The sequence below is a fragment of the Siphateles boraxobius genome, unplaced genomic scaffold (genome assembly GCF_051911475.1).
Source record: "Siphateles boraxobius isolate OS27281-9 unplaced genomic scaffold, OSU_SipBor_1 7, whole genome shotgun sequence".
NCBI lineage: Eukaryota > Metazoa > Chordata > Actinopteri > Cypriniformes > Leuciscidae > Siphateles > Siphateles boraxobius.
In genome coordinates, this window is record NW_027509197.1 from 13,122,604 (window position 1) to 13,136,341 (window position 13,738).

At 36.4% G+C, this 13,738-nt stretch overlaps 1 protein-coding gene across 4 annotated transcripts in view; it reads left to right on the forward strand.

Moving 5' to 3' along the window:
• Positions 1–13,738, forward strand: part of igf2bp2a (insulin-like growth factor 2 mRNA binding protein 2a) — a 98,964-nt gene that overhangs the window by 65,593 nt on the left and 19,633 nt on the right. For all 4 annotated transcript variants that reach the window (XM_077216046.1, XM_077216047.1, XM_077216048.1 and 1 more), the window contains 6 exons: positions 3,912–3,975; positions 4,739–5,026; positions 6,409–6,543; positions 6,629–6,751; positions 9,586–9,721; positions 10,717–10,851. In XM_077216046.1, the coding sequence (XP_077072161.1) occupies positions 3,912–3,975; positions 4,739–5,026; positions 6,409–6,543; positions 6,629–6,751; positions 9,586–9,721; positions 10,717–10,851 (881 nt within the window). The remainder of the gene's footprint in view (positions 1–3,911; positions 3,976–4,738; positions 5,027–6,408; positions 6,544–6,628; positions 6,752–9,585; positions 9,722–10,716; positions 10,852–13,738) is intronic.

Sequence of the window (13,738 nt, forward strand, 5' to 3'; positions counted from 1 at the left end):
GTACATAATACTTAAAGCCACTTGATATAAAGTGGGACCGATTTTTCTTTTATGCCAAAAATCATTAGGCTATTAAGTAAAGATCATGTTCCATGAATATATTTTGTAAGTTTCCTACCGTAAATATATAAAATGTTTATTTTTGTGAGTGAATGCAACATACATTAACAACTTTAAAGGCAATTTTCTCAATGTTTCGATTTTTTTGCACCCTCAGTTTCCAGATTTTCAAATAGTTTGTATAATAATATTGTCCTAGGACAAATATTGTCCTATCCTAACAAACCATACATCAATGGAAAGAAATTACCTATGTGACTGGTTTTGTGGTCCAGGGTCACATTTAACCAAAATCAAGTTCAAATTGCGAGGTTACAAGGTTACATTTTTGACCAGCAAATTTCAGAGAATTTGGACATACATGTTTTGTCTGTAATTAGAATGGCCGCATCTGAACCAGTATCACATTGCACTTTCATCAACTTACAGTTATAAAGTTTATTGTAGCTGTGTAAGCGCTCAATTTTTCCTGTCATTTGGACAAAATGATAAAGTGCTACTCACAGGCTATTTAGGACTGTATTGGCTATAACTAGACGACAAATGCTAATACACTCTTCCCTGCTCATAAAACATTAGCCTTTATATAAAAATAAAATGAAAATAAAAATATATACCTGTATAGGGGGTGCTCTTGAGACTGAGTGTAATTGAGAGGATGTCTCAGACAGACAGTGCATGAGAGAGGGATGAACACTATGGCTGAAATGACTAGTATGATAGCACAGCAGTGTGTGGATTGAAGTTGGAGAGTGTGGCGAGGCTCCAGCAGTAATGTGTGTGTTTTCAGGGAGGAGCAGCATGGTAACAGGGAGGTAAATGTAGGCGCCTGTGGTCTCTCTCTCTCTCTCTCTCTCTCTCTCTCTCTCTCTCTCTCTCTCTCTCTCTCTCTCTCTCTCTCTCTCTCTCTCTCTCTCTCTCTCTCTCTCTCTCTCTCAGCTGAGACCGATTGCGTTCACACCTGGTTTTAACATGCGTCTCCTGTGACCACTTGTAATTCATGACACACATCACTTACTTATCAGTGTTAACTTTAATGTTGGTACAGTGGTGCTTTACATGATCTGTAATTGTATGTTGATATCAGATGCAGACGCCTGTCCAAATGCAAAGGGCTCTCAGAAGTTTCTGTTCACTGAGCAATGTTCACTGAGCAATGTTTTGGACTTAGTAATTTTGAGCAATTTTATGTAGTTCATAATCAAGACAATAACTCTCTCATCTTAGGAAATGTATCAGTGATATCCAGAATGAGAGTCTACAATAAAGAAAAGAGAAATATTTTTAAAATCTAGTTTGAAACGCATGTGCAGAGTTCTTGAAATGCACTCTTTGTATTTATGTTGGTTTCAATAGTTTTGAATGGTTTTCAAGTTAAAGTTTATATTTAAACGTGTTTTAATGACTCTAAAACTGTCATGGGGTGTAACAGTCAAGTACAAATCTTATCCTAAAACATTGAATACATGTGAATGACATTTTTACTAAAATTATTAATTACTAATTCAAAAATAATATTACGTTTTTGGGGATATGTTACATCTGAACTAATTTTGCTTTGTAAAAAGTTAAATTATCTAATAGTTTGTCATATTTTATATAATAATCAAATATTAATAAGCAGTAAATATTAGGAGTTTATCCTTCTGATATCTTATACTCTATGCCCTTAGAAAAATAGAATAGCTTGAATATAGCTCTTCTGTTACAAGAATTTTTAATTTCTGACTTAGAAATTAATTTTTATTAATATTTTAGAAAATAATTATCTTGTCATTATCTAAATAATAATTGTAACTCCAGCTTTGTTTAGAAAAGGAATCCCATTTAAACAGTCCCATTGTGCGTGCGCTCATCTTATTACATAAATATGATGTCGCCATGACATGAGGACAGCGCTAGTTCTTGTCATTCTTTCTCAGGGCCTATTGATGTGTCTTCATTGGTGACACTCATTAGTTCTGTGATTGATCGCTTGAGCTGCATTATAGTGAGGATTTGTGGTTCTCTTCATGTGTGAAGCTCTGGATTTCTGCCCAGCCATCCCACTCAACTTCCTTCAGACAGACTGTCTAGTTCTCTAGACACACAACTCCATCTAATCAATAAAGAGGCAGGCTTTCCTCTTAAAAAATACCATACACATACACATACACATTGTCTCTGCAGTGGCTTCTGTCTGTAATTATTGCAATGATCTAAGATGAAAATCTTGTAATGTGGAACAGTTTTCATTTAATTCCATTTCACTGTCTATAGCTTGACCTTTTAACACTGCGTTGCTCAACTGGTGGGTCGCAGAGTGGGCAGTCAAAGAAACAACAATATGTTTTTCCTGAATCAAGACTTATTTGTTTAATTTGTTTTTTTTTAAAGATCTCATTTTGTCGATTTTTGCCTTTATTATGATAATAAGATAGTACAGAGTGGACAGGAAGTGAGGTGGGAGAGAGAGAGAGGGACGGGATCGGGAAAGGTCAGTGAGCCGGGACTCACGGTGTGCGCATTATATCACTTCACTATATATAAAGAGTAAAATAAGTTACGAGTATGCAATGTTATAGTTACGTTGTCAATTAGTAAGTCATGAAATTACCAGAAAGTACCAGTCAATTACATAACTTGTAAAGGATTTGCATGCAGGTATGATGCTCATTCTATTCATCAGGATTAGGGCTGCACGATTTGGGGAATATGTCATATTGCGATTATTGAGGTCAATATTGCGATTGCGATCCGTCATTACAATTGTATAATTGAAAGCTATCAATTTTTTTAAAACATTTATTAGGCTTCAAAAAATATAACAGCTTTTAATTTAAGTGGACTTCGAACAATCCTCACATAAAACCCATATTTACTTGTGCCCTTCCTGTCTAACAGGTAGGACATATACATAAATTGAATAAAGTTATCAAACAGTCTGCGCTGCATAAATTATAAATTATATACAGACTATTCCTTATTAAAGCTACAAAAGTTCTTTAGTCAAGAGCAGTGAGTCATTTTTTCTGTTCCCTTTGTTCTTTGATTAATTTTATTGACAGAAAGCTTTATTGGCTGCTGGCCCTTTAAGCTGGCCCTTTGGCGCGCGGTCTGTACATGCGCATGATACCGGTGCGCGTCTTTCTGTGAGTCACAGTCAGGACATTCACAGGCAGCGCGCTCTCTTTTGACTTGTCGCACATGAATGGTTCTAAAAGCATTTGCACGAATAACCGCATAGGCTTGACATTGTGATTGCGATATGATTAATCGTGCATCACTAATCACGATCATTAAAAGAAAATTTGTTACAATTAATTTATATATATATATATACAGTATATATGTATACACACACACACACACACACACACACACACACACACACACACACACACACACACACACACACACACACACACACACACACACACACACACACGTAATTATAAAAATTATAATAAATGAGAACCACTGTTTTATAAGGTCCTGAGTTGTATAGTTGTAAGGTCTACTATAGTTGGCAGTTGCATAGCAGTTGTGTATAGCAGCATAAACTTTTTGAAGTGTAGGGTCTTGCCCTCATTGTGTCTGTATTTAAATGATGCACAGAGCTTTGATCCATGGACGTCAGGGTTGCTTTGTGCTTCTCTTTTGAAGTACACATGTGGCCATGGCACAGTAATCCTCATGCAGACACACACAAGTGGCTCTTTACAGCACTAGTGTACAACTCCATTTGTTTGACTGTATGCATCTCATACAAAAGCTTGCAGTCTCATATGCTTATGAATATGACCAAGCTCTTTGTTTCTAAATATTGACTTTTCAGTCCCTCTTTCACCTGATTTCATTTCTTTTTGCAGTTAACACTGATACAGAAACAGCAGTGGTGAATGTGACATACTCAACAAAAGAGGAGGCTAAAATGTAAGAATTTAAGTTTTCTAGTTTTTTATTTATTATTCATAGGGATATGACCAAAATCATATGTAAGAGTATAAATAAATGTATCATGGTAATGGTATGTCAGAAACCTTTTGTTGTAATATTTGCTAATTTTTAAAAATATTTTTGTAATATTTATAATTATATAAATTTCATTAAACATATAAGCTTAAACACATATTATTGTCATCTTAATTTAATGGACATATCTAAGAAACTTAAAGTACTTTACCCTCATAACATACATCATCATTGTGATATAAAATTACTCACAATTAAATATTTTGTCACATTAATGGTGTTTTATGTTTTACCCTAAAATGTTTTATCCCCAAATGTTTTATATATTACATAATCAATTAGTAATGTCTGTGTATTTTAATTATTTGACATTTATACTAAAATTAAAGAGACTTCATCTGTTTTTGTTTTGTTTTTTGTGAAAATAGTGCAGAAACTGCTACACATTATGTAACATGAGTTTAAAACACTCAAAACTGTGAAAGCTTATAAATGATGAGCCATTTTTGACACCATTGTAAAATAGCAGCTAAATGTACATGCATATCAACTGATATTGATGCAGTGAGGTTTTCTGCGTTGAACCTCATCTTCTGCAGAACCTGTCACTGGGTATTTTCCATCATACTGCCAGCCCTGATTTTTTATTTAAAAAATGCCGAAACTCCCCACCTTTACACTGTCATTGTATTCCACTGATTTTTTTCTTTGTCCTTGTCTTCAGTGCTGTAGAGAAGTTAACAGGACAGACGTTTGAGGATTACTCCTTTAAAGTGTCTTATATTTTGGATATGGATGCTGCTCCACCCCTGCCTGCAACCCGGAATCGCCGGGGTGGAAGGACATCACGAGAACAAGACTCCCAGCCTGGGACCTCTGGAGGCTCCCTGGGGCTCCGACAGAAACAGCAAGACTTCCCCCTGCGCATGCTGGTGCCCACACAGTTTGTGGGAGCCATCATTGGCAAGGAGGGTCTCACAATCAAAAACATCACCAAACAGACACAGTCTAAGTGAGTGTCATGTACTGATGTGGTTAATAAGAGTTCATTTTGTGGACCTCAATTAATATAAATACAATTATTATTTTTAGAATTATATAATGCATTTATTAATTACAAAAGTGATATTTTGTGAAGATGTGAAGTTTGGGTTCGGTACTATTGTTTTTTTTTTTTTAAATAGTTTTTTGATAGGAGTCTCCCACCTAGGCTGCATTTATTTGACATAAAACAGTGAAAAATGTTACAATTTAAATGAACTGTTTTTTATTTGAATATATTTTAAAGTGTAATTTATTCCTGTGATGGCAAATGAATTTTCAGCATCATTACTCAAGTCTTTAGTGTCACATGATCCTTCAGAAATCGTTCTAATATGCTGATTTGCTGCTAAAGAAGCATTTCTTATTTTCTATGTTGAAAATAGTTTTGCTGCTTAATATTTTTGTGGATTTCAAGATTGTTTGGTGAATATTAAGTTAAAAAGAACAACATTTATAATGTTACAAAAGATTTCTATTTCAAATAAATGCTGTTACTCTCACATTTGATCAATTTAATGCTTCTTTGATTAATTAAAGTTTTAGGGCCAGATTTACTAAACAGGGCAAATTAGCAGGAGAGCGCAATTACATAAAAGCGCCGATGGGAGTGGAAAGTTCTGCGTGTGATCTACTTATGACACACAAATTACAGAACACAGATGCAGCTGGATCATTTCCCTAATGACTAACGCAATTTACCAAAAGCAGTCGCAAACAAGCAAAGCTGGTGAAGTACTAAAAACACAGGTGCAAAATGGGTTAAGACATGCTTTTCTGAGCGATAGAAAATGGTGCAAATACCAGTAAATTGACTAGCTTAACCCTTAGTAAATCACCTTGCGTGATTCATTTAAATACTCTACTTTCATAATTTTTTGCATCTGAAAGGGAAACTCCGTCAAATGCATATACAATAAGCTCAGACGCAAAAATGACTGTCTACGTCTTTTTAGCACTATTTTTTTTCACTGCGTGTCTTTAGTAAATTATGACAGTATTATTTTAACGCCAAAAGAGTGTTTGCGCTGGCGCAAGCTGTTAGTAAATCTAGCCCTTCATTTCTTTCAATAGTACAACAAACTAGCTGACTCCAAACTGTACTTAGAATTGCTTGAAATCAAATTTACATAATATATGATATTAGTACACAGAAAATGTGTACTATCCATTGATAAGATCATCAGTATATTTTGGACATGAAATATCCTGAAAATGTCACATTTATTTATCAAATCTGGCTGTGACCATCAATTCACATTGATTATTAAAATACCTGCTTGATTTACAGTGACAACTTTTCACAAAGCTTAGTTTGATCGCTGCTCAATGGTCATGTTCCCGTCCTGTTAGGGTGGACATCCATCGTAAGGAGAACGCGGGAGCGGCAGAGAAGCCCATCACCATCCACTCGACTCCTGAGGGCTGCTCTGCCGCGTGCTGTATGATCATGGACATCATGCAGAAAGAGGCTGATGACACAAAAGTGTAAGTCTGAATCCCCCGAAGTCTGTTTTTATTTTGTTTTTATTTCAATCTATGTAATTGTCAACTTGTGTTTTTGCTTCTGTAGAACTGAGGATATTCCTATGAAGATCCTGGCCCACAACAGTCTGGTTGGAAGACTGATCGGGAAGGAGGGCAGAAACCTGAAGAAGATTGAAGAAGAGACAGAGACCAAGATAACCATCTCCTCGTGAGTGTCTGTTACGTTTGATGGCTTTCAGCAGGTGAAATCAATGGAAGCACATAATTATTTTGTTTTTGTGGCTGTTAGTTTAAATTATATTATGTTTTGTCTTTTTAAATTAAAGGTGTAGCTCTTGTTTTGATAGGTAATGTTGTTTTGTTGTCAAGATATTGATCATAACATGACCTGAACATGTGATGTGACCTTGTAATGGACTGCTGAGTTCTAGGATCTGGTGCAGAGCATCAGTGTACAGGTGGTTTTAAGTATTTCCCAGAAATAAAGTGTGTGCTGGTCACACAGATAGCTTAGGAAGTGAGTCAACCAATTAAACCCTAACCAGCACTCCTGACATCATTGCTTAGCTGTCCCTCTAAAGAAACAGCCTCATTTACCAATGCTCATCAATACAGATTCAAATAACTTCCTTCCGTCCCACTTCGTCCAGGTGAAATCAGAGAAGAATGCAATAGAATATTCAGCACAAAAACAACACAGCAACGATACAGTGCAAACATCTTGTCTTTCTATGACATGGCTCAGATCTCTCTTATTCTGTGCTCCAGTTAACTCATGCTTTATGTTTAGAGTCCTTACCATATTTTGAAGATGTGGTTGTTGTGATTACATTGTGCATTCAGTGAGATCAGAAATTATACCTCTGTATAATAAATTATTATACACAATCAATTGAAATTAAATGAAAAATGTAATATGAATAATATATTTTTTTAAATAAGCAGAGTAGTAGGGTAAAATTTTGTTTCTTTTTATGTTGCTATTGACATGGTGTTGATATTAATATTGATAATAATAAATATCCCCCTAAATATTTCCCCTGTTTTCAAATCAAGTAGTGGGGCACCAACTACTTCGGAAACACAGGGCTTAGATAACACGGAGAGCTAAGATAATAAGAGAAAAAGATAATTAACAGATCAGGTGAACTGAATCATTAATCAAACACACTGGCAAACTAGGTCAAATGACAGGACACACAGGCAAACAGGAACAAAACCAAAACACGTCCTCGCGCAGTAAAAAGGTCCATTTGAGGAGGGGAGGGGGCTCTGGTGGAGGACTTGGAGCTGGAGAGGGGTGTAAACAAACAGAGACAGTAAATATAGTCCATGGGGGAGTGGAGGGGTGGGAGGAGCCAGGAGCAGGAGTAGCCAGCACAATGATCCAATGCGGAGTCGCAGGAGAGAGGAGCTATGGTGGAGGCCTGGGAGGAGGGACCAGTGATGCAATCTTCTGCGACAGAGCCGGTCGTGGTGGAAACCCAGATGGAGCCGAGGAGACACGGAGTCAGGGCGAAGTCCGTGACGGAAGCAGAGTGATGACTGACCAAGGGGGAGCCGGTGGGGCGAGGAAACCCGGTGTAGCCAAAAGGCTGTGGGTCTCTGGTGGAGCCAAAGATGGGAGGACCCAAAAGGTTGACGGCCCGAGGTTGAGCGTAGGGATCTGAGGCGGAGCCACAGGATCCTCTCGCTCAGGCGAGGCTAGAGTTTGCACGACCTGAGGCTTCACGTCACAGTAGGGTGTATCCAGAGAAGTCGAAGGGCTGCAAGTATCCAGCAGATACTTGTAGAGTAGCGATGAGATAGAGGCAGCGATGATGTAGAGTACAATACCGGGTGGGATAGGTTTGGAAGCAATACCTCCATACTGAGATCAATCAGGCAGTCCTGAGTCCACTTTTACTGGCATTCCCTCAGCCCTGTCCTCCTTTCCTCCGGTTCTTGCTCACTCACCGTGGTAGATCTCCGTCTGCGGGGGCTCACACAATTTCTCTGCGGTCCAAGGTGGTGAATCGGGCTCGGGGTCCAGCTGTGTTCTCGATCAAGAGTAGAAACTCTCCAGACACTTGATGACGGCCTCCCTCCAGTCAAGTCCTGTAGTGTCTGGGAGTTCTACTGGATGGTGGTAATTTTCCCCGATCCAGAACAATGACTTCAGGGTTTCATCGTCGTAAGGGCAGGTGACTGAAAAGTCCAAAAAATGAAGGCTTCGGCAGGCTAAAGCAGTGAATTGAGCTGCATAGTCCATATTTAGTTGTGGTCTGGTCATCTGTTACACAAGGTTGAAGGAATAACAAGAAGATGATGATGGTCAAGTTTCAAAAGTCTTTAATAATCCACTTAAAGGGCATTCCAAACAGGCAGGCGAACATAACACAACCTCTAACATAGACTTGACCGGAGCCGGACACCAGGGAACTGAAAAGACTGCAACTAAATACAAAGTAAATGAGGGTAATGATGATGAAAACGTGACTGAAAATGAACCAAAAGTCCATGAAAATAGAAACTAACTGAGCATAACCGTGACATGAGCAATCTATTTTTTCAGCATTTATTAACCTTTGTAGATGTTAATTATTAAAAATACAATTGTTCATTGTTTGTTTGTCAGTTAATTAACTAATGTTAAGATACGATTTAATTCTAAAAATGCATTAGTAAATGCAGAAATTAAGATAAAAAATGCTTTAGAAGTATTTTTCATTGTTAGTTCATGTTAAATAATGTAGTTTACTAATGGTTACAAATGAAACCTTATTGTAAAGTGTTACCATAATAATAATAATAATAATAATAATAATATTAATAGAATATATATTGACACATGATTCAGACTGAAGTAATATTTTTAAAAACATTCTAATATTATTCAGTTCCAATATGGTCACATCATATGCAAAATATAATAATTAATCATTAAAAATGCCCTCAATTCAAACACAGCTCCAATCTGACAAGAGGAATTTGTGTGTTTCTTAAATATGTACCAGTAATTTTACTCTGCTTTTTCTCTTTCTTGGTCCATTCTTCCCTCAGTTTACAGGATTTAACTATTTATAATCCAGAGAGAACCATTATAGTTAAAGGGAGTATCGAGGCCTGTTGTAGGGCTGAAGTGGAAATCATGAGGAAGCTGAGGGAAGCCTATGAGAATGACATTGCTGCTATTAACGTAAGTGTTTGCGGTTTGATGACATGATTTTTACACTTCATTTTAATCCACTGTCTTTGATGTTATAATCGAGATGACATTTTTCAGATTTAACTTAAAGAAACACTGATATGTTCTAAATAAAAATGCTGTTTATAATGTGTCAAACGTGGTCAGCCTTGAGTCAGAGTCCTGTAGACGACAAGGCTTTTAGATGGCTTGTCTGTTTGCTTGTTTTCAGTTATTGACTGTGTTTATAGGAAACAGCCTTGAGTCAGTTCATTCCCTGCCGTGCATAAGGAGAACGCATCCTGTCAACAGCCGTTCACACAGACATGCACGCACATGTACACCATTCTCCCTGTTTACACACATGACGTCACTGCTTGTGCCTGAGGGAGGTGAAGCCATAGATAGAGCAAATACTGTAACAATAGCATCATCGTTCTAGTTTACACCGTCGCATGATCCGAGGACTCCTTTCATCTTCAGTGAGTCATTTATTTTGCGGTAGAGGCCTCTATCAACTACGCAGATCAAATTTATGCAGTTTCATTTATAGTCACACATTAGTCAGTCCTCAGTTAGGCATACGGTAAATTATTCATGCTTGGATAAAGTGTGTTTGTGACACTGTGTTTCATGTGTAACTGTCTGTTAGTTGAACCGTGTAAACTTAATTCCGTTTTGAATGAAAGAGGATGAATCAGACAGAAAAAGAAAAATCAAGCATATCTCTGTCAAGACTAAACAGCATACAAACTTATCTAAAAGCGCTTACCACATAAAATGATGCACCGGGTCGATGGAGCCACCTAGCGTGACAGTAACGATATTACAAGATGCTATAACAAATATTCACACTGTTAAGACTGTTCATACAGCTCAGAAATACATGGAAACTAAGAAAACTAATCTCAAGTTAGAATTTTCATTAAGAAAAACATGATAGCTTGTGTTCACGAACTGAGTAATCAATCATTCATAATCCATGATGTTATTTCTCTGTCTTGCAGCAACAAACCAACCTTATCCCCGGGTTAAGCCTGAGTGCACTGGGCATCTTTTCAACCGGTCTGTCAGTATTGCCACCAGCTGCTGGGCCCAGAGGCGTCCCACCCATACCCCCATCTGGCTACAACCCTTTTCTTGTGAGTGCAAACCACAGTTTTATAACTACAACATATTTGGATGTTTCAACCTCAGGAATGCATTACATTTAGCTTGGCAAAATTCAGATTTTAACAATTGGACTCGCACCACAGAATGTTCAAAGTTAAATTTGAATGGGAATAACAGGAAAAATGTAATGAATTGTAATTCACAGAAATGCAATGTTGTCACACAAGGAATTTCATTATTCCAAAACACATTTTGTAACAAAATATAAATAATTATATAATTAATTTTTACTAATTATTTATAATTATTTAAGTAATTAGACACATGAAGACACTCATTAAGTTAAATTGTCAAAATGGATCAAACATCAAAACAGATTTTAAATCAATACACATTTGTGTAGGTTGCGCTTTAAAACAGTTGTTATGAATATTATGAATTTCTGGAAATACCCATATGTTGTGTATGATAACATTTTTAATGGGGAATTTATACTAAAAAATTACATTTTTAAAAACTATTCTTGCAGAAACAATTAGTCCATTAACAGTCCATTAACATTCTTAAATTTTAAGGACTACATCCTGTTTTCTACCAATTTCAGGAATTAAATGGGACTTTAAACAGAAATTTAATCTAAATGGTGAACTATCCTGACATTTAGCCTCCTCTTTCTCAGTGAATACTCACCTTAGAAAGCATCTACTCATTGTTTAGTTGTGTAATCCTTCCGTTCGGTTAGTGTGCTGCAGGATTCCCCTTCATATTTAGTGATGAGTCAGACAGGACAGCTTATGGCTCACGGATGAACTAATGAAGGTAGAATGTGAATGAGCGTGTGGGTGTGTGAGAAGGCACTCATTATTGAATGTGTTAGCTGGTTTTTATCATCCTCAGTAAGACTGTAAAACTTGAGTAGTCATTATAAGTTATTACAACAGTTTTTTTTTTTGGTGCTGTTCTTTGCTTAAGGTAAATCAAGCGCTCTACATAATATTAAAAACTTTGGCATTTACTGTCAGTAAGTAACAAATCTTGCTTGCAAACCGTTGTTGAAAATCAAATGCTAGTAGAATGCTAGTATTCTCATCAGCCAGGTAGTTAATGGTTATGCTAGTAAGCCAGCTGGTCAGCCAGCTTCTCTTAAACCTTTATTACTTACTGAAATTATAATGGAAATATAAAATATTAACAAAACATCCAATTCCAAATTAGATTTGAATAAAAACAATAAGAATATTTTAATGATACAATAAATAAATAAATAAATATCTAAATACTACATTTTTTCTCCTCTCAGTCTTTTAATTCAAAATATTCACAAAAAAAATATTTTAATTAAAGTCACATTGTTGTGAGAAAACAATTCTTATCATAAAACAAATTTTTGTTACTTTTAATACTTTGTGCAGCCTCCCTTTGTCAAGATAACAGCTCTGGATCTTTTCATATAATGCGTAAATAAGGTTGATGAACATATTGTGAGAGATCTGAAACCATTCCTCCATACAGCATCTCTCCAGATCCTTCAGAATCAGAGGTCCATGCTTGTTGACTATTCTTCAGCTCATCCCACGGGTTTTTTAATGGGGTTTGGATTTGAGTTGTGCTGTGATCATTGTCATGCTGGAAGATCCAACCACAGCCAAGTTTAAGTTTCTTGACTGGGTCGATAAGGTGTTGATTTAATATCTTCTGGTACTTGATGGAGTTTATGATACTGTGTATCCTAACAAGTTGTCCAGGGGCTTTGGAACAAAATTAGCATTAAAGATCCCCGAATATACTTCACAGTGGGGATGAGTTACTTTTCTAAATGGCTATGCTTCTGTCTATGTCAAACCCACCTCAGGTGTTTTCCCAAAAAGCTTTATTGTGGTCTTATCTGACCATAAAACCCAGTTTGAAAGTTTCAGTAATGCCCTTGCAAATTGTAGGTGCATGATATTGCTGTTTAATGTCGCCAAAGGCTTTTTTTTATTTAATTTTAACCTCCTCAAAAAAGTTGTGGTTAAATATGTGAGGTCTGATCATAGTTTTGGAGACTTTCTGACCCCAAGACTCAACTAGCATATGCAATTCTCCAAATCTTTACAATTTGTTACATTACCTCTTCTAGGTAGATTGTTACCATCACCAGTTGATTTAAACTTCTTAAAGCTACAATATGTAAGATTTTTGTAATAAAATATCCAACAATCACTTGAACAGTCTGATATATTTCCTGCAGTTGTGTACTTACAAAATCCCAAAAGTTCCCAAAGATTTTTAATTTCAGAATAATTTTAAATAATGGCTCGTTCACTTGTCGTCTGTCAATGACGTAAAAACTGGAGAACTAAAACGAGGATCAATATCAGTGTGGCGTTTTCGAGATGCTGAGAGCTCCTTGTCCGCGACTAACTTCGACTTGACAGAGACGCCACTCTTCTATATACTTTGTTAGACAGGTAGCAAATGTACATAAAACTAATCAATGTTATATAGCTCAACATGATGAAATCTTAGAATATGATCAGTATGTTATTCTAATGTTGATCTAGCTTACTGCTAGTCTCATGCAGACAATCTCACACATAGAATAACATAACTTTCAAAACACTCAAATGCAGTTTAGTGTGATAGTGTAGACCAAGTGAAACAGCGCTGCGTTACCTCCCAAGTTTCATTTGTCTAATAAACTGACCTGTGTGAGTATTAATTCAGGACTTGCGGGTAGTTCGGTAGAATGAAATATCCTTATTCCTTTATATCAGTTTGTTTGCATGACAATTCATGGTGGTCTTATCATGTAAAGTTGAGAGCAGAAAAATAAAATATGAATAGGGACTTATGAACTTCTCTGTATTTACATGTGTAATAAAGGAGAACCAGTGAAATATTCTTGAGATATAAACCATTTGTAAATTGACCCAT